The 21,649-nt window shown below is 36.3% G+C and overlaps 1 protein-coding gene across 10 annotated transcripts in view; it reads left to right on the top strand.

The window, feature by feature from the left end:
* Positions 1-21,649, top strand: part of RYR2 (ryanodine receptor 2) — a 394,099-nt gene that overhangs the window by 113,342 nt on the left and 259,108 nt on the right. For all 10 annotated transcript variants that reach the window (XR_003534458.1, XM_027684666.1, XM_027684677.1 and 7 more), the window contains exon 3: positions 8,165-8,269. Coding sequence is in view for 9 of the 10 variants with exons in the window: in XM_027684666.1 (XP_027540467.1) it covers positions 8,165-8,269 (105 nt within the window). In the remaining variant the exon portion in view is untranslated. The remainder of the gene's footprint in view (positions 1-8,164; positions 8,270-21,649) is intronic.

Raw genomic sequence — 21,649 nt, 5'->3', positions numbered from 1 at the left:
GAAAATATTGACCGTTAATATGCAATTTAGTACTGCAAGTACCTAAGTACGTTGTTACATCTTGCCACAAAGGATTTTCATAGTTATACATGCTTTGCTACTTTTAAACTCTGTTGCCCAGGAGAGAGCTGATGATGCATCTCCTTTCCTTTATTAAGGACAAATCAGAGGTGACTCAGCATAAATGTCCAGTCCCCCATTCCAACAGTATTTGATAGGCACTGATTTTCCTGAATCAGGCTGAACACTGATTTCAGCAACATAAAATGGAAAATGTAATTGACGAAAACTTAAAACAAAATCCTAAAAAGTTAAAATTTGGTGTCCATTATGTTTTATAATTGATAGTTTATGAGATAAATAAGCAGGTTTTGCTTCTCTTAGACATATTGTTTCTTGTTCAAAGTAGATGAATTACTTAGAAGAGTTGGTATTCTGGAAGTTAGTAATTATGTTTATTTGGATGTCATTTTTACGTTCTATAACTCTACTGTGAAGATTTCACCTATGGGATAAATTTAACAGTAAGAAAATCTCAGCAAATAAGGGTCTATTGATTATTATGCAGAGGTAAAACTTCCACTGGCACAGGTCAGGCCTTGTCAGTTATTACAGCCACAAAATATGTGCACATTTGCCCTATTAGTTTGATCCTGAAAGGTTATAGGATTCCTACTTTGAAATATGATTGTTGCAATGTGCATGGCTTGTATTAAATCTGGTCAGATATTAGGAAGATTTTCCTCTTGGGAGTCTGCTATGCTTTTCAAAAAGGGGCAGAGTAGGTCATCTTTCTGATGCTGCAAGAATCAAAGGATAGCCGATTCTTTCCAGGTTCTGAAGCAATAGTACCCACCCAACTGATAATATCCTAGATTTTTCCATTACTTGTTGCACCAGCTGCAAATTCAACATAATCTCTAAGAATAAAAGGGAAAGTTAAAGTTTTGGATAATACACATAAGATTAGCATAATAAGATAGAGTTTGCAGGATCAATATGAAGTTAAACAAATCTTGTTTTCTTAATTTGAATGTGTGCCCAGAACCTCTGTAGCGCTGTTGATCCTATAAGATTTTTTTATTTTATTAATGAGCATGGGATTTTCCTAATTACCTTAAAAATTAACACATTTACACTGCATTAGGGTGGCACATTATTAGCTAATGTTCATCTGAGCTTCTGGCTACAGCAACATATATTGCAATGGGTGTTGAGTTGATTGACTGAGTTTATCTGGTGATGCTGTAAGTAGTTGTATGGCTCCTTACGCAATATCACTTTTATCTGTTGCTAAGAGTTTTAAATTTTCAGAGAACAGATAAAAAGAAAACAGCTCTCAGTAATGTAGATGTGTTGGAATTATGTGTAGTTAGAAAGAAGACTAGAGGGGAGAGCTGGAGGATAAGAGAAAAAAACCTCTTTACTTATCCATTTTAGAGGTGGAATGTCTGAGACCCTTAAAGAAAGTAAACACTGTACCAGGAATTACAACTTCCAAGCAATTAAAACAGTCTGCTCTGTTAATAATGACCTCAAGACCTTTGACAGCTCTCAGGATCAAAGCTATTTCCAAGGATCAAAAGCTGAAAAATTGTAAGATGAAACTTTGACACTGTTTTCAGCATAAAGGGAAATACTATAATTGTATTTAAGTAACATCAGTCTAAATAGAAATAGGTTTCTTATGGATCTTTAAAGGAGATTGTAAGAGGAAAAAAAACCCCAAGAAGCAGTTTCCTTCTGAATGTTTGTACAGCCTAAGTTTCAGGCATACACAATTTTCTTTGCCAATGAACTCCGTTCCATGGTGACCAGCACATGACATTCACTGAAAATGAGTAGGGAAGGATTTTGGTCTTTACTGTTGTATAAACTCTTATGGAGTTAAAAACTAGTACCTCCTTGTAATCGGACAAAAAATACTGTAGATGAGTGTTTCATATATCAACAGTATGCTCAGTGTATTAAGATTTTTTTCACTGATGGGTTTATCAAATCTAACACTTTATTTATGAGAGAGTTCCTCACTTGGAAATCTAGACAAGATGGGGAAACTTTTTATGTGTGACCACAGGAGAATATTCTTTTTTTAAATTGAAACAATTGATTCTTTAGGTCAGATTAACAAAGAGATCAGCATGTAGAGGCATAGGCAACTAACACATGATTCAAAAGAACCAGTGAGGACATGGAGCTGTTTTGTGTTCTAGGATTTGAAAATGAACGATTGAAATGTGTTTGGGTTTGACCTCAGTTCCACCACTAGCTGTTTTTCTGGTTGTTTGTCTCCTTTTTCCTTCCACTTTTTTTTTTTAATTTTTTATTTTTTTTTGTGGACCCTGTTCTCATTTTATCCTCCTGGTATTCCCGTGAATTTTTAAGTTTTATCCCCTGAAACAGTTGTCCTGTGAAAAAGGACTCTTTAGAGCTTTCAATTGTTAAGAAGAAACTTTTCACTGTGTGAAAAACAACGTATTTCAGGAAGCAGAACTTGACCAGATTGTCAACGTTTTTCCTAGAAAAAGTGAAAAGCATATTTGTGACAAAGAGCCACTCTCTTGTCAAACTGCTCTTCCTAAAACATGGGGCCATTACAGTTTTTAGATATAGTAACCTAAAAAGTTTTGAATGTTGAGAACTTCTCTTCTTTTGAGAGAAACAACTGTTTTGGACAGAATGTCCTATAAAAGCCTCATACAGAAAGTGATAATTTCAGACTGAAATAGTCATAAGCAACTGATAGCAAACTTTTTTAGGAGGTGGCCAGGCAACCTTCCCAGTCTGCTGATGGTGAACACATGGGAGCTTGACACTGTTACTGGAGGAGTGCTACAGAGAGGACAGTGTTACTTGACACCATCCTTTCCATAGAGCTGAAACTGTAAGCCTCACAATTAATTCTCTGTCTTTTCCACTTTGGGATTTGGTGATTATGGTTCGTCCTATTTGGCTGATGGGACTGGTCGTCAGACCCGTATATTTCTGTACTGGGCCCCTTGTTTTGATGACAAGCATGAAAACATGGAAAGCTCTGCCTTCTATATAGAGTCCTAGAAATGGATTTTTTTACTTGTTAATATTGAGTGTGTTCTATCACTGTCACTGGACAGAATCTCATTTAAGTAGAAAGGACGTCCAGAACGATGGAGATCTATAAATTTAAATGTAACTTGAAAATATCTGGTGGGTTCTGTTTCTTTCAGGCTACTCCCACAAATAGAACTACAGATGTTTTGCTTAAATTCTGTACTAAAATTAATTTTCTGAGTTGTCCTCCTTGGATTCTTAAAGTTAGGCATCTAGTAAATGAACTAGTGTTAAAAAAACTTATGAACACCCACATCTCCTTTTTTAACTATGATGCAAATGATAGATGCTTTGTAAATCAGGCTACTTAATTAGGTGTTTTTTAGGCATTGCTGTGTGAATATTTAGTATACAGCTAGAAATTAAATACCTACAAGTTCATTTCATTGGGAATCTGGTTAGAAGAGAAATAAACCCACACCCCTGAGCCTAGGAAAATAACTAAGAAGCTTGCAAATAACTAGAAAGAAAAATTAAGCCGAGGTAAAGCTGCTTATTCTTAGAGACAGAATTCTGTTTGCTGATGTAATTTATTATTCTTCAGTTATGTATTAATATTTATGAGAGGCAGAAGTTCAGTTTACATTCACAAGATTACATGCAACATATTACATGAGCAGGTCATACATTACCATGGCTTGTTAGCACTGTGTGACCATCAGAGTAATGACAGTGGGACTGAGTTTTGCATCTCAGCCTCTTGCTTTCACTGGAGTGTGGTATGCTTGGAAATAGTAATTCACTAAAAACTGAAATAGAGTGTAATGAATACATTCAGTATCCATGATTCAGTTGTGGGTTGGAATACAGCTAGGGATATTTTTAAATCGTGTTTCAAAAGCTTTACTCAAAACACCTTTTTAATAAAGGGTATGATTATCTAATTTGTGAATCTGCCTCCCACAGAGTAAAGCATAATTTACTATGCAAATATTACTACAGAAATCTAGTGTACACAATAAATGTAGTTTAAAATGATGGGAAGAAATAAAGAATTCACCAATTTTCTAAATAATCCAGCAATTCAGTGATAGATATGCTTTAAAAATACAGGTGACTGTTACATTGTCTAATTTTGCTTATTGGGCTATTAAAAACAACAAAACAACAGAAAAAGCTAATATTTATGTATTGTTCTTCTCCTAGCAGAAATGAATCTCCTTTTAAAATTTAATATGGAATTTCTAATTTATTTGTGTAATAACTTTTTTAAAATCAAACTATTTGCATATTAGTAATTATGTCTGAGTAGAAGAACAAGAACTGGCAGCCAAAATCATTAATGCTTGAAACTCTGAGATATACTGGAATTACTAAGTTTTACTTTTTTAAGTCATTGGGTGTATTTTGTATTCAAATCCATTAAAATATAATTGATTTTGCAAACGTGTGAAAAATAAAATGAAAAGAAATTGTTTTGAATACTGTCATTGCTTATCAGAATTTTCCACCGATTTTTGGAGTGATACAGATTCCCTGTACTGTCCAAGGACCTCCTTATATACTCTGTCACAAAACAAAAGAAAAAAAACCTTTTTGAAATATGAACTAATTTTCTATGCCTTTGTTTAGAAAGTTACTGCAGGAAAGCTAAATACAATGAAAACTGGTGGAAAGGAAGATTGAAGATTGCCAATATGGTTACTTATATCTGTTGAGTAATCTGCTTTTGAGCACTGAGCAGTTTTTTGAGTTATAGATTGTGTTCTGTTCTCAAAACAGAGATGTATTGTTATCATCAAACTGTTGAAAATTTCCTGGTAGTTTTGGTATTTATTAAAAGTGCACTAGTGGATGGTTGTTGAAGATGTAGCAAAATATTTTCTTTAAAATTATTTATTATTTAATAGTGTGCTCATAGTCTAGCAAAGCAATTACTAAAAAACCTGCCTACGCATTTCACCTGTCCTTAAGAATCTGATATTGACAACTGGTTGCTACAGATTTTCCTTTTGGACCCTAGAATAGGCAGTTACTTTCCAGACTGGGTACTAAAATCTACTGTATAATTTGTGTGAAGATACCTTTTGATAGGGAATGTTAGGCTGCCAGTATAACACAGAATACCTTTATTTTTTGTATTCCGTCCTCTGTCTCTATGTGAGATAATATGAGAAATAAGGTAGACAATCAGAGGTCTGGCAAAGACTCTTTCCTTCCTCATTTTTATGCTTTGAAGAGATGGGAAATGCACTGTGAATAGTGTTTGGTATGTTTAAATGAGGGTTTAAAAATAAGCTGGAATTATTGTTTTATGGAGAGGGCTATTCAAAATAGGAACTTTCAGTATGCATCTGTATGCCAACCTGAAGCCTCATCTTTTAAATCCAGAGCTTTAAAAGCATCAGCATTGAAATGGAGTGTATAGGGGTGAGCAGAACTGTAACTGAGCTAAATATATTGGCAGCTCTGCATCTGTCCCACATTTGTCCATGCTCTGATTGTTGTACATGGCGTGATTGATGCAACCTTGCCTGTTTGATCTTCAGTAGAGCAGATCTGGGTGAGGAACTGCCAGAGAGGAAGCTCCAATTCACATGCTTACTGCAGGCATCAGTAGCTGCATCTTTCTTCAGCTCTTAGGGGAAACACAGTGCTCTCTGGGGACCACCAAGTGTCTAGGCGTACGTGCAACAGAGATGAGGTGGAATAATGTGCTCTCTCTTTTGTCTCATGAAAAGAAAACTGGCTCTACCATTTTGCTAGACTGTAAGAAGACAGTACCTCTTCCACTTATTTAAAGCAAAATGGTCTCATACAGTACCTCTTCCACTTATTTAAAGCAAAATGGTCTCATACAGTTCTCCTTTATTACTCTCTGGCAGCAAAAATTTGCCTTACTCTCCTATGAGAATAACTGAAAAATGTTCATTGGGACTTCATACCTCAGTTTAAATGGGGAGGGAAGAAAGTGCTCCTGGCTATCTTGAACATAAAGGAGAATGAAATGGATGAAGGGGCGTCCTTGCTATGTCAGCTTGATCAATGTGTGAAATGATGCGGGATTTTCTGTATTTAAAAGTGTATAACCTGTAGGGTAGGTTCAGTAGTAAAAAAAATGATAGGTCCAAAATCGTGTGTGTGAGACATTCTGCCAACAAAAATCCTGCTTAAGTAACAGTAATGGCAGTGGGAATACTGTTATGGAGACTTTGTTTTCTTATAGTTGTTTGCTTATAACCAGATACAGAAAGTGTAGCCTTGACTAATTTCTGAGCACAGTGTACAGAGCATCTTTTCCTGTTTTGTTCATACTCTTGTTTGTCAGTCATTCAGTCTTCACTGGGAAGAACTGAGGGTGAGCTGGACTGTTAGGTAGTTTGTTTCTGTAAGACTTTCTAGAATGGAAAATTGTCCTCACATTTACTGAGTAGAAGCAACACCTTGCAACCTGCAGTCTTTGAGTGCTCTCCTTCCTGTTTTGTAAAATAAAGGCTTATGATAGTACTTACATTACAAGGATGTTTTGAAGAGAATCTAATTAGTTGTCTGTTGGCCTACTACTAGCTCGAAAAAGACTGAGTAGCTACAAAAGAAAAATGGTAACGCGAACACTTTTCAGTAAGTAGAAGCCTGATTTTGAAAGAGTTGGATTAAAAATATTTCATGCCTAAGTATAGTTGCATAAGTCATTCAAAACCCATGCAAAAGTGGATGCTATTTAATTCTTTTTCATCTGGGTAAAACTTAAATTTAAAATACAATTTTGCAGTAATTTTATTGAAATATAAGTAGTGGAAGATAATGAAAGATTTGTTATTATTAAAAAAACTGAATTACTGTACTTAGTGGGAATGAACAGCAATTTAATAAGCTATTAAGGGTATGAGTAAACTAACTTTTGAAAAAAAAGTGGGAATGAAAGAGTTTTCCAACTACCTTTTGCAATTTGGCCTTGAAACAGGTCTCTGCACATTGTGCACAGTTTGAGTAAATGTGCAATTTTACATCTGTAGTAGAAAAAGCATTCATGGTATAAAAAACTGATTTCCAATAGTCAGTAAAAGTATTCCTAAACTAAAATATGCTACTAACTTGAAAAGAGAAGACATATGTAAGAATTTCTGGAGGCAAGTTAAGGTGTGTAGGAGTTGCATGTTCTATTAACAGAAGAAAAGATACCCACATAAAATCTAATTTTACTTTGCTACTTTGTAACTTAGGCATTGCTATTACAAACCTCTTTCAATTTTATATGAATTTTTATGATAGTCTGGAAAATTATCTTTTCAATAACTCAATGATATTTTTTTCAATCATGACAAATTAAATATTCATTTTTATAAGACTCTTTAGTTTTATCCCAGTTAGAGCAGACTATTGTGAAGCATACTGCCCTGCAAGGCTGAGAAACTGCTGGCCTGGCCTTGATACTCAGTGTCGAATGTTTCTGCTATGAAAGTTCATCTTGACCTTCATCACAAGGATGAGGTCTGGCTACGACCAGTAGCCTAAAGACTGAATTTGGTTTCCCTTACAATCTGAGCATAATGCCTGAGACACATGTTCCATATGCTAATGTCCAAGCAGACATTTCACTACTTTGCTAGGCAGTTCTTCTACTCCTAATTTTCTCCTGTAATTTTTTTTGTACAACTTGTATTGCTGCTCCTATTCCTTTGAAGGAGCCCCTCCAAGAAGAGTCTGCTTCCATTTTCCCTGTAACCACCACTAGATTTGTAAGATATCTCTCTTTCCTCCATCTAGGCTGACCAAGCCCAGCTCCCTGCAGGCACACAGGGTGAGTGCACCAGCCCTGCCAATCCTGGTGATCTCTGCTGAACCTGATGAAGTTCATTGGTTTCTTCTTTTATTGAGCATTTCTTTCTTTCAGTGAGAGAGGACCTTGTACCCCAGGTGTCAGCTTACAAATGTTGAGCCAGGGGAAGAATTGCTTCCCTTTGTTTGCTGGCTAAGACTTAGCTGTTGCAGCCCAGTATATGGCTGGCTTTCATAGCCTTGAAGATATAGCAGAACTTTCAGATTAATGGAAAGTGAGGGAAAATAGAGGCATTGGAAATTGCTATTCAGCAAATCTGTTACTAATGTGATCTCGTGGGTTTTTATCACCTAGAATGTTCCACCTGATTTGTCCATCTGCACCTTTGTGCTGGAGCAGTCTCTGTCAGTACGGGCCCTCCAGGAAATGCTGGCTAACACAGAAGAGAAGGCAGAAGGGGTAAGTTATTAAATATTCACTTTTTTTTTATCTTGCAAAATACTGCTTTTTTTTCCCAATGGTACCACAATTTTCATGACTGTCACAAGCTTATAGCATCAATAGCTAAATTTTCCTCCCTTGCTACAGGAATGGTCTGTTTTGTGAGAAATAATAAACACTTGCAGCTTCCACTGAAGTTTGCCAGAGTTGTAAATTCACACCAAGTTCAATGTGCTGTGGGTCAGTATAGAGCTAAAAGGATGCTTTAATTTGAGATCTTATAATGTGTCATATAAAGCTTGATCACTTCTTCAGGACAGCTAAGCTTTCTGAGCATTCCTGACTGTATCAGAGGAGACTGTCAAGTGTGCTGGTTTTCTCTAGAAATAATGAAATTGTTTTGTGTGGCCTGAGCTAAAATGTCCTGTAATTGACTTTTAAGCTGGAAATAGAATATTAATGAGTCTCAGTGGACAAGACATGGACAATAACGCATTTTTGCGGTCTGGAAGATGAAGGATATAGGAATTAATCAAATCCTATAGGAAATATTATTGGTTTTAATAGGAATAAATTGTTTGACTAGCAAATAGATATTTGCAAATAAATCATAGTAGTGTAATTAATGTTCTCTGCTGTGTAATTAATTTGATTTGTTATACTGTTGTTGAATGTTCCATATATGCTTTGTAGTGTTAATTTGAATGCTATGCTCTAGCTCAAATCCTATAAACTTTAAGTGAGGAAGAGTGACTGTAGGCACAGGAGTGAATGCTGGCAAAAGAGAAACATGTCTCTGATATTTCTGGGAATGCCTAGAGAAAACAAACTTTAAACTATTATAGGGTAGTTAGTCCTATAACATGCAAGACACTGAAACTGAAAATGATATTTGGGAAATGAAGTCTGGGAACAGTCCCGTGGATGTTCCAAAGTGTGTTCTGTCAGTGAGAATTTGTTCCAAGGAGTTAAACAGCAAGAGAATGAAAAGCACATCTGAGGTAGAAGAGGTGGTACCAAAGTAGAGACATGCTTCTAAACCTCTCTTCTCCTAGTTTGTAAATGTTGAAACTAAGGGCAACCAAATCCACAGTGATAAACAAACAAACAAATGCATAAATAAAATAAAAATACCGACCCATACAGGCATAATGTCAAAAATCACAGTCTAGACTCGAGGATGTGCAGTGATAACTGCGTACAGCCACGTGTGTGAAGTAGAGCAACAGTTTTCTTGCTGTTTATTCCCAACAGGTGTGGGCAGGAGCAGAAATTAAAGAAAATGTAGAGGAATGTGTGTTAAAGTAGTGCTATAGGGCAGAATACAGTGAATAAAAAAAGTTCAATTTTCGAACATAAAGTATTGAAACTTCTCTTTAAATCACAACATCAATTGGCAGATTTTCTGTTGCATTGTCTTTAGTAGAGTGTTGTGGTCAAGTGTTAAGTGAATATTTATTTTTAATATAGAGATCACACCCAGAGAACACTGGAGACTGATAAACTTCTCTTCAGAATGATTAGAAAATGTTAGGTTGAGTATTCTGCTGGGAAGAGGGAGACTAAAGAGAGCTTTCTAGAGGTCGCAGGTGGAATATTTGCACTAGTTCTGGACTATTTTCTGCACTAGATGTGAGCAGAAAAAGACTTTTGTAGGGCACAGTGACTGATGAGACTTACCTTGTTTGATGGTAACCTGGTATTTTCTGGAAACAATTACTGATATTTTCTGTGCATAACCATGAAGGTCAGAGTTGTGGACATTCATACCCATGCCTAAATGAAACTGATGGCAGCTGTGCTGATGTACAGTGCTCTGTACTCACTGGTCTTCTGAGATGTGCACAAGAAAGATAAAGCAGTGGTATGAGTGTGGTCATTAAGTGGCTGTTAGCTGTTTACAGAGTAGTTTACTGGGCTCTCAGCACCTGTTAAATGCCGACACTAGCAGAAGATACAGAGCTACAGCTATACCAACACAGATAGATGGTATTCACTGAATCATAAATATATTCCTGCTGCAGAATTTGATAGCTTCTGTACAAATGCATTAGGAATCTGCCTGTGTGTCTTTTGCATGCTAATATAGTGATATTAGACAAGAATAATCTTGAAAATAGTAGCTTGTAGATGAAAAAAATTAATGTTGTTGTCAGTGTCAATATTTTTCTTTCTAGTAGTCGAGAGTGATGATGATACTGAAATGACTGAATATGTACTTGCAGATAAATTAAAAGAACTGGCATTTGATATCTCTGTGTAGTTTCTATGAAAAATATACAAAGTTTTCCTTTACATTTATATTTGTATATAATAGGGAAGGTACTTATATAGACAGCTTCATTTCTCTTTGAAATGGCTGTTAGGACAAGTTTTAAGAGAAGAGGTAATTTTGTGCATACATCTGAAGCACTGTTCTCTTCTTGGAGAAACTTCAATTTCTTATTAGAATAACAGTGTTTCATTTAATTTAAAAGAAAGTATAGCAATTTCTTGAGAGATTGTTACTATAAGCTGGGTTCAATATGACTACAATTTTCTAATGGAAAGAATCCTGCAAGCGGAGGTCTTTTCAGTCCTCAGTTACTTTTCATTACATTAGAAATCATTAAAGCTGCTGTGCTTATAAGTGGCCTCCTCGCACTGGTTTGCTTTTTGAGTTGTGTAATCTCTTGAATGCTATGTTTATATAACAGGCATTCTTGTTATATAACAGGTAAGTTAGCAATAATGAAATGGTTGAGTAATATGAACAAAATCTCATGCTGACTTGGGTCAGAACAATAAGCAGCTTTCTTGTGGCTAAGAAAGAATAACTATGTACACTAACTGGATTTAATATTTTTTCTCAAGAACAGACCTGTACATTGTATGCTATTACCTGTCTCACCTTTTATGATGAGGAAGGTAATTTCTGTTTGTCCTACTGTATACCCAGGAAATGGATATTGGATACCTTTGCAATGAATACCTACCTTTTTAGTGCAAGAATCCCAAAATGAGAATTTCCATACTTCATGAGATCAGTGATCCATCTATCTGAGCATACCTACTTGTCTCTCCTGATTCAACTAAATGCTAATATCAAAGGCAACAGTGGAAAATGAGTGAAATTTCATAAGCAAGTGCTCTGTTTTTCTAGTCCTAGGCACTGAGTAGTTACTTTGTGCTCCTGAGGTTTTATCATTTCCCTGTAAAATACTATTCTTAGCTCTAGTAGTTTATTAAAACATTGAAATTCATAGCTTGATTTGGTTTTGGTTTCAAAAGTAAAATCACAGCTTTCTTTGTTTGCTCAGGTAGCATTATTTACACTTTTCATTTTGAACAGATAACTTTTTTTCATTTTGCTGGATACCAGAATGCATGTACCACTTTTATCGGTTGATCTGCAGGAAAAAAAACAAAGGGCAACAAATCAGAAATAGAGAAGGAAAAAGGGAGGAATCCTGAGGAGAGAGAATAGTAGATAATTATACAAATGAAGACTATCATTACATAGTGCAGAGTGCCCAGAGTCTGGACTGTGATCTGAGGCAAGCAGAATTACAGATGTACTGTCCTAGACAGACCTACAGCCTAGGTACTATTTTGTAATAATTTTGGCTTGTTTTTTGAGTGTAGCTTTTTATTGTTAGAAAAGCAGATGAATGATGAAAATGGAGGTCCTTATGTTTTTATAAAGCATTTAAGACCATAAAAAGTGTTCAGCCTGGTTGTTAAATTTTTCCAGTGAACCTTCTTTGGAACACTAAAGCTCATTAGACTGAATGATCCTGAGAAAGCAAATGCACAGCACTCTGGAATAATTTTTTTCCCTGGTTGTTTTGTTTGGGTTTGTTTTTTTTTCAAATCACATCTTCCTTTACTAGATTCAAGTGCTCTAACTAACATTTAGTACTTTCTTCTTGTGAAAGTGATGAAATGCTATAATCAAATTGGTTCCTGGAAATTTTCTGTAATTTTATTAGGAAATGAAGCCTGGCCATCTATCCATTAGTACTCTTGAATTCAGTAACTTCTGAGATTTCTGGACAATATAAACAATATTAAAAACAGGGGTAGATAGTTATGTTCTTCCAGATGTGATGGATATTGGGTGGGAGAAAAGGATCTAACTTTGTGTCCCGTATAAGAGGAAAGGAAGGCAAAGTTGTCTGTTTTACATTACCATCCACTGCTACTGCGCTGTTGTACCTTCTGCACTGATGTCTTTTGCTCAGCAGAGGTGTCACTGGGACTGGGGAAAGAGGTTGACAGGTTTCAGGTATGAGGAAAGGTTTTATAATTTTGTAGCTACTTTCAGTTTTGAGATTTTAACATCTTTTTCAGGTAAGTTAAACAACAGACCTGTTCATTGTGTGTAATTACCAGTCTCATCTTTTATGACAAGAAAAATTATTTCCCTTTGTCCTATCCAGGAATTGCTTTAATTCTTATCTGCAATATGTGATGTGTTGCTAATACTGGTGATTCAGAAAGATCTTACAATGACTGGTACCTTTAGATCCAGCACACAGATTTCAGCCTATATAGCAGGCAAAGTAGGTGGTGATGCTGGTTGTTACCAGTTTGTTTGCCAAAATCAGGGTCAGCATGCATACTCCTGAGCAAGCCTACTGGCTTTAAGTCTCCATTGATAACATACAGGTGAATTTCCCTGATTATTCTAAAAAATTCTCCAACAAGTTTTTCTATTGTGTGGCAGTTCTAGAGCTGCCAGAAGAAAAATTGTCCAGACAAATTTGACATGGAACAACATCAGGTATCTTTGTAGCCTCAGCTCAAAAATGATTCAGACCTTTGTCTGAAACGTTGTTGTTGTTTTTTTTAATCATCCTCAAGCAAACACGCTGCATGAAAAACAAGTATCAAGATAAAAATTTGCCAAGAGGGTGTGAAAATTAAAATTAAGTGTGAGGTAACCTTCATAAAGTCTATTGCTACTAACTCTTACTTGAAATATATTTCAAAGGTTTTTTTTCATGTGATTCATTATAAATTATTTTTTTCTAATGGGAGTACCTAAGGATTCAAAACAGTGCTACTATCTGTATTTATATAACAAGAGGCTAGTTTGTGGTACAGTGACTAGGTACAGGAAATAAAATTAGCTTGGCATTTTACCATAAGTGGGCAAGCACAAAGTCACCTATCTTTTATATTGGCAAGAAAAAAAAAAAGCTTGTTATAATTTGAATTACACTTGCTTTGCTTGCGTTTTTTAAATATATCCAGCAGTCACATGTTATAAATAATGTACTACTCTCTTGCCTTATGTCTTTTATAATCCTCCATGATAACTATCATAAATGAGGCCACTGAAATTTGCAGATTCTGCATGGCATTTTACATGCCATACCTGGTGAATAGACTATATATATGTGTGTGTGTGTCTGTTTATATATGACACGTATAAATACAGGTGTACATGACTTGCTTTCATGTACCAGTCTGGTGTACATCTTTGTGTGGATGAGAGATGATATATCCCATGCAGAGAATTGTTGTTAACTGCAGAGTTCAATTGGAGTGATTCAGAGTTCTTAATATACTGTCTTTTACAGCACCTTTAATTATTTCTTCTAGCAGGGCTAAAACATTTTTTCATTCTGGTCTACCAGAAGACCGGTGAGTGCCAAACCATCCCAATTTTATTGTACCATCCATCCACAGGAAAATCTCGTGTCATTGGGAGGGTGTAGAGTAAGAGACATCTATTCCGGTGAGAGCTTCTGGAGCTCCTCTTTGCTGATGTGTGCTTCGTTCTGGCAACACGAGGTGTGGGCACAGGATTTTTTTGATTAGGTATATGTAGGGGTATGAGACTGCTGTGGATCTTTTTTGTTTGTTGGTTGTGGGGTGAAGTTGTAGCCCCACAATTAAAGTTTGAGGTAGTGCAAAAGTTAGGCCGTGTTCCATGGGAGCAGTGGAGCTGGTTAGATGGTTTCCATGGACACGGCCTTGGGTTGCAGGGAGTACAAGGTTAAGACTGTTTGATAATGTGCAGGTGCTTGGATTCCTGGGTGTTGTTGTGGGAATATGTTTGTGTTGTGTGTGAAGTTGGCAAACTCAATAAAGGCTGCCTGCTGCGCTGAGCAGACGGACATCTCTTGTCTCACCATCCTAGTGTGTCTTGTGTGTCCTTCTTTTCCCCTCGGACCAAGACCTCACGACAGGTACCCCACAACAGTTGGTTTGTTTTTTGTTGGTTTGTTTTTTGTTGGTTTGTTTTTTGTTGGTTTGTTTTTTGTTGGTTTGTTTTTTTTTCCAATTTTATCAGCAAAGTGGATGGAACATTCTAAACAGGGCTCATCATGATGGTCTCAGTTATAAGAATCTTAAGAATTTTGTAGTTTGCCCTTGAACTTAAACTTTGAAGCCCTTACCTAAACACTGCTAAAAAATAAAGAGTGAAAATTAGGAAGGTCAGCAACCTATGCAGCTGTAGTTTGAATTAGTTTCAGAGACTGTTATACTCTAGAGAGTTAAATCAATAGAAAATTGTTTAAATGAAAGTAGTCTAGGTCTAATCTTTAAACAAAGATGGATGATGAATCCTGTAACAATAAGATATGAAAATACACTCTAGACAGCTAAATCAATCAAAGATTGTTTAAGTAGAAGTTTAAGTTATCTTTCACTAAAAATTGCTGTTGAGGTCCTGTAACAATAAAATATGAAACTATTTCAAAGATTGCTGAAATAAAAGAAGTCTGGATTATCTTTAACTGAAGATTAATGTTGATGCCTTGTAACAATGAAATAATTAACTGTCAAGGAGAGGCTTGAGATGTTAAAGTCTATAAAAGCTCACAAAATCCTTGTTTCGGTGGAGTGTTTATGGAGGAGCTATCCCCAACACTACCCTGATGTTGTATTAAGGGAATGCTGGCTTAACAGTATCATGCTGTTGAGTTTGATTTCTTTGAATCAATTCAATTCCTTTGCTAATGGCTAGGCTTCATGCTACATGAACTGCTCACTAGTAGAATCATCTGCACTTGGAGTGTAATGTGTTTCTGTTGGAATTGTGTTTTAATGAGTCTTGCAGGACAGATGCACCAAACTCACTTATCCTCTATGCAACCTGATGGATTTCTCTCAGTTGCTTTTTTGTCCTTTCACTTCAAGTGTCAGATTTTTGACTGCTTACTAGAAAAAATGTAGCACTGAAATAAGTATGGATTTCTTTGCATGTCATCTGTAGCAAGAAAGTAAATGTGTATATAGTTACAATTTCTGTATTTTGAATGATATAATAAACTATGTCTTAGAATACATCAGCATCAGTGTGGGGTTTTCTAAAATTTATATTGAGATGATTTTAAGTGCTTATTCAGCAAATCACACTGTATTTGTTCTTTACTTTCTGAGAAAACTTTTTGCTATTTGTCTTACTAGACTTCATTATACAGGAAAAAAAATTTACTCCCTGTTGCCTTAATATACTTGAAATTTGTTTATTTTTATGTAAAATGAAGTGTAGAGTTAAATCCCTTGTTAATTTCCTGCAAATTGATCTTAAGTTGCTATAGTGTCTATGGAGCACTTCAGTGTGCAGTTTTCTGCATTTTTCCCCCAGTATTTATTTGCCCAGCAGCTGTGCTTTTCTAATACTGTATGCCATGGAGATTTGCTGTGCTCAGAAGCTCTATTCTGTCCTCCTGGTTGGTAATGAAGATGTGAAACATTGTCCATGCCATTGTCAACTCCTGAGGCTTGGTCTTACATGGAATAGTGGGGTGGGAGGAAAAAAAAAGGGGCAGAGGATCTTGTTTCACATTTCTTTCTCAGTAAAGACATTTAAGCCTTTATAACAAATGCAGTACGAAGACTTCATACTAAGTGAAAGTGCTGGAGTTTCTCAGATCTGCTCTTTGACTGATTGCACTTATGCCATTCTCAGAGAGGTAGAGGTTCAGATCTGGAAGTTGATTTCTATTTGATATTTTTGGGTGTTCTGCTGACCCATCTGAAGCTGGACATTGGTCCTATAAGAAAAAAACTGATGTGTGGGATGATGTTCTTGGAACATTCAGACACTGTAACAGTTCAACTCAAGTAGAACTGTAGCAAATTCAATTCTGCCATTGAAGTGGAATGGAAAAGCTAGGATGAAAACAAGAATTGGTTCAGATTCCATGTGGTCCTAGGAAAGAAGCTGAGAATAGTTGGGCAAAACTGAATGTGAGCAGTGTAGAAGTCACTGAAAATGGCACTTTGATGTACTGAGATGCCATGGGGACAACAGAGAAATATTGGCAGAGAGATTAAGATGAGGAAGATGATGAAGATGTGCTGTGGTGCTTTTACCTTGGGTGAGACAAGCCTTTTACCAGACAATTTCATGGGTATTGTACCTTTGCAGTCTATAATCCATAGCTTGTTAACATAAAGGATGGCAACATACTGATGCTGTTTGGTAAAAATTCCCTGTGAAGTTCTGAAAGAGTTAGTGTTTTTTTTTTTTTATTTTTTTTTTATTTTTAATGACATTTAAGCACGGTGAACTTGAAAATATTACAGTTAAATTTGTCTTCAGAACCAAACCCTCCTATTTTTCTTTGCAGTGGTTGGAACTGATGTTCTAAAGGCTATTTGCACAAAATACAAGATGAAAAGATAAAACCCACCAAATCCTTACATTCAGATGCTGTTTCAGAATGCTGAAGAGTTTTGATTTTGCTGCGCAATCTTATGTAAAGCTGAGATAGTCTCTTAAACCACTTGTTTTCTTAATGCTACCAGATGTCTAACTCAGTTTTTAAACCAGGTCATTCTAGATAAGCAGTTATAATCAATAAGCTAAGTGATGATTGCTATTTGTAGTTTTTCTGTTTTCTTTGTCTACATATCTCAGGACTGATTTGTACAGGAGTTGAGGACCGTAGCTGATGAAACTTAGACATAAAATAATGTTAGAAATTGGGTCCTAGGCATCTTAAGCTGAACTTCCTGGTTTGTATATTATTTTGACTTTAATGGATCAATGCTTTAGATTCTTTAAATCTATTTATATGCCATCTGAGGTATTGTGAAAACTGAATGAATATATGTGATATTATCATTACAGTAGTGAATATCATAAAATTGATGGCATTTAATTGTTATGTCTTTAAAAGAGGTTTTTTTATCAATATTCAGGACAATAGTTGCACACTGAGCTGGAATGAAATAAAATAGTAAGTGAGCACCCTCTTGTCTACATGTTGAATGAGGGAGATTTGATGTTGAAAAGGTTATGGACATGTGGAAGGCTGTGTCATGAAACAGTGACAGAAATGGATTGAAATTAAGGTTGCAGGTGATTTTTGTCACTTTTTGTCTTTTCTTTTCAAAGTGCCTTAAATTTATTAACTTTTTTTTGTAGAAGTGAGCATAATTTTTTAAAATGCAAAACTTTGATACTTTAGCTTAATCAGAAGTGGTTTGAAATATTAAATTTTTCATGAATATGTATAGTTCTGGCTAGTGTTTGCTACAGCTCTCCAATTACTGACTGTACAAAGGGCAACTTTACATTAATCTCACAGCTGAGGCAAGACCTCAATAGTGTGATACACAAATATTGTATTTTCTTCTTCTTTTGCAAGGCACACAGTTGTAATATGAATTACTGGTAAAGCCCGGGACCTTAAATTAAATAAAATATAACTTTAATTTTTGCCAAGTTATCCACTTATATTAAGAATGGAAATAATAATTATGCAGTGTTTTTATACAGATTGTTTATACTCTATATAAATATCTCATCATATATATGAAAATTCTCCAAATCTACATTTGTCTTGTAATGGCTTCTTATAGGGATAGCTTCCTGCAATATTTGGCTAGGTTGGTTCAAAATTAAAAAAAAAAAGGATCTTTTGTCTCAACTCAGTGGCTTATAATTGCAAATATAAAGAATATTTAGATGGCTGGTGCAAAATGATATCAGTGTAGGAAATACATAGCAGTCCCAGAGGCTGGGAGTGTGGAAAATGCTAATCATGTCTGCAGTAACAAGAAAATAGTCTGCTATCAGGCAGCTCTGTAGGACCTCAGCAGCTGGAATTGAAAGATTACACAGGGGATTCTCCCTCTTGAAATGTGTTCAGTGCGTTGATCCTCCAGGAGTTACCAATACCTTCTATGATAATTAAAAAAACTAACAAACCACCCTAATTCTCAAATTTGGGCAAGTTTTCTTAATGCAAGTTTGTTTCTATCTTGCAGGGTTCAGCACCTTGGGGTGCTTTTGATGCTAATGATGCTCTAAATGCATCATAGACTTCCATGTTGTTAAAATTTAGATGGGAATGGTCCTCCCCAAAGGAGTGATGGTTGAATGACATAAACAAGGTTAGTGTCTGAAAGAAGAGATAGAACTAGCATCATGAGACTATGACTGAACAGACTGGATTCCTCTCCTGAAGAAGAAATGGGAAGGAATTGAGTTTGGGGAGGAGCAGGATTCCTCTCTGTATTGCATTTGTGGTGTCTGTCAGAATTGGTGATAAACGCATAATTTCCTGGTGGCTGCTGATGAAAAGGTCTGGATAGGTACTATAAGCATGAGGATTCATCTGCATGTATGTAATTGCATCTCCCCATGGCAATAAGAAATTTGAATCCGTGGTGGCTACATCACTGAGCAAATCTTCAATATCTTAGAACAATGTCTGGTGAGAACAGGCATTGTTTCACATTCGTCTGTCTGTAGAGCAACTGTTTGTCTATGGAGAAATGATTTCTTTTGATGTCCGGTTATTCCTTAGTGACTGTGGTGGTGTTGATTCACGGAGAAGGGTTCTGGTTTTGGAATGTTGTGCTGGAGAGTCATCAAATGGTTTGTTTCAATAATTATAGTAAAACCAAAGCCTTTCAAGCAGGTGAGTGTATCGGTCTATTTTAAGTATTTAAGTACTACTGTAGTGTGAGACCAGGTCTAAAGTTAACATATTTGGGGTTTGTTTCTCTCTTATCATAGAGAATTACCATTTTTTATTTACTTAGGAGAATGGCAACAACTCTTGAGTTGGGGATACTGGAAAGGAAAGTGAAAGAAATGATGGGGTTATGGACCAGGGGTGTTAAGTGAACAGAGAGATGCTGAGAACAGGGAGCAGCTCTGTTTGCAGAGTTGAGATTCTTTCCCTGGGCTCCAGGTGCATTATTTGTAGCTGAGTCTGGGACCTGAGCACAGCAGAGGCTATGAAACCCTGCTTTTCACAGGGCACTGACTTGCCTTTTTGAATGGTAGAATCATCCACCATGAGCTTGCCTCGGTGTGTGTCAGGATTCCTTAGCTTTTCCTAAATCTGGATTTTAGTTTTGAGCATTTGTGTGGCCACTCTGAGCAGGGCCTTGTTCCTGCCAGGGTCGGTCAGGATTGCAGGCCCCGGGACAGGGCAGGGAGCTGCCCCCTGCCTGCAGCAGCCTGTGCAGCCAACGTGCTGAGCTGCCTCTTGTCTCTGTGATGGGTAGTGGGTCCCATGCCAGCAGGCTCCATTTTGGCGCGTTTGCAAGATCTCAGCTGCAGTAAAGGCTCCTGCTGTGTTCCTGCAGGCAGTCTGGATTGACTTCTTCCCCTTCAAAAGCATGCCTGTGAAATATACATATATATATATCCATACACACATCTAGGTTAAAAAACCAGGCGTATGCTCTTTTTTACTCTTCCCGAGCTCTTTGTATGCGTCTGTCCTTCATTTTTCAAATGAAATTTGAAACCTGTGCTTTTAGAGTATTGTTAACATGGTAAGTGAGAAGGGGAGGCATTGTCCCCTCATTCATTGCTGTTTTAAAGTTTTTGATCTTGATCCATAAATATGTTTTTGATAAAAACGTGATAGTTGCTGAGCTCTGAAGATTGTCCTCCCTTTTCCTAGAAGTCTCTTTTTTCTGCCTGGGCTACAGCCTTTTACAGCATTTGCTGGTTAGACAGTTGCCCTTTAGTCCTCCAGATAATTGTCATTCCCTCTGCACATAAATAGATAAGGCATTGATTTCCTTTTTTGTGTCATAGTAGTGAAAGCTCACACCTTGCTTTTCTTTATGGAAATAATGTACTTTTAAATAGGCAGAGCAAAGAAAAGTAACTTGACAAGAACAGAGGGCACTCAGACTGCTACCAGTAAACCTGTGTTCTAATTATGTTGGGTGTTGTCGTCTGCTTTAGACCTAATTCATTCAGTTTATGAAGTCCTGTATTACTGTATATGATTTTTGTAGTTAATTCTTGTTTTTGCAGATACTGCTGATAGTGTGGAATGTGCTGGTGATTATGGTGGTACATGCAGCTTCCACTCCTGAAGAACCCTTTTGTAGCTGACAGTCTGTTGATAAGTATGCAGAACACTTACTTTTTTTGAAAGAAGTTTCTATTTAAAAAATATTGGCATGAGTCACAGAAGACAACAGTACATAACTAGCAGAAGGAAAGCGACAAACCTGAAAATCCTGGTTTTTAGTGATTATTTAATGTGGTAAATTCACGTAGTCTAGTGTATATGTAGGTTATTTACTGATAGACTGTTTTAGCTAACTGGGCATTTGGTGCATTTTTGTCTTTTTGTAAAATTCCATTTCCAAGTGGTATTTGTTTGTTAGCTTATACACAATCTGCTGGGTATTGCTCTGCTTCTTCAAAAGAACTTGTACCTTTGCCCAAATCGTAATAATGTCACTATCTGATTAAATCCTTTGGCTGTTCCAAGGAATTTCAGGTGAGGTTTCTTATTCTCTCCTCAGCCATGTGCCGCTAATTTTTAGGTACATTATTACTGAAATACAAAATCTTTGACTTAAAGAAGCAACTTGTTGGTAGGTTTGGAGATCTTCAGAGGAACATATTAGGCCGCCAGCATTTGACTCCATCTGGAAAAAAGACTACAATTCTCTTTCTATATGCTTTCTTCCTATTACTGCAAGAAGTACGAGACTCCAGTGCTTCTTATGACTCTCTGAGTATTCCAAGAAGATGCAAAGTACAAGATACAACCTTTTTAGGGATCCAAGATCTTTGTGTGGAAACAACAGTTAAAACACAGACTTGCTCAATTTCAAGACTGCACACTGTTTTTAGCTTTTTTGTAGTTCAGATATCTGAAACTACCCAGCTTTCTGAGTCCGTTCTCAACTCATGTATGCCATGGAGGAGAAAGAGTGCATGCAATAGGCTTTCTACTGAGATTTCTTTTGAAGGTCCAGTAACTTATCCTACTTTTTTCAGTGAAAATGTAATCACTTTCATAGAGGATTTCAAGATTTTATTGGTTTGATGTAAAACAGTAAAGAAAAATAATACCTTAACACAGAGATCTCTTTAAGACATTTAAAAACTCACACAACGGATTAATGAGAAAAACTGATGTGCTGATCTTCACAGTAAAAATTGATCATTTCTGCTTGATA

Source organism: Neopelma chrysocephalum, unplaced genomic scaffold (assembly GCF_003984885.1).
Source record: "Neopelma chrysocephalum unplaced genomic scaffold, ASM398488v2 Primary Assembly neopelma1_23, whole genome shotgun sequence".
In the NCBI taxonomy this organism is placed as follows: Eukaryota; Metazoa; Chordata; class Aves; order Passeriformes; family Pipridae; genus Neopelma; species Neopelma chrysocephalum.
Note: the sequence above shows the minus strand (reverse complement) of the source record. Positions and strands in the feature narration are given on the sequence as shown.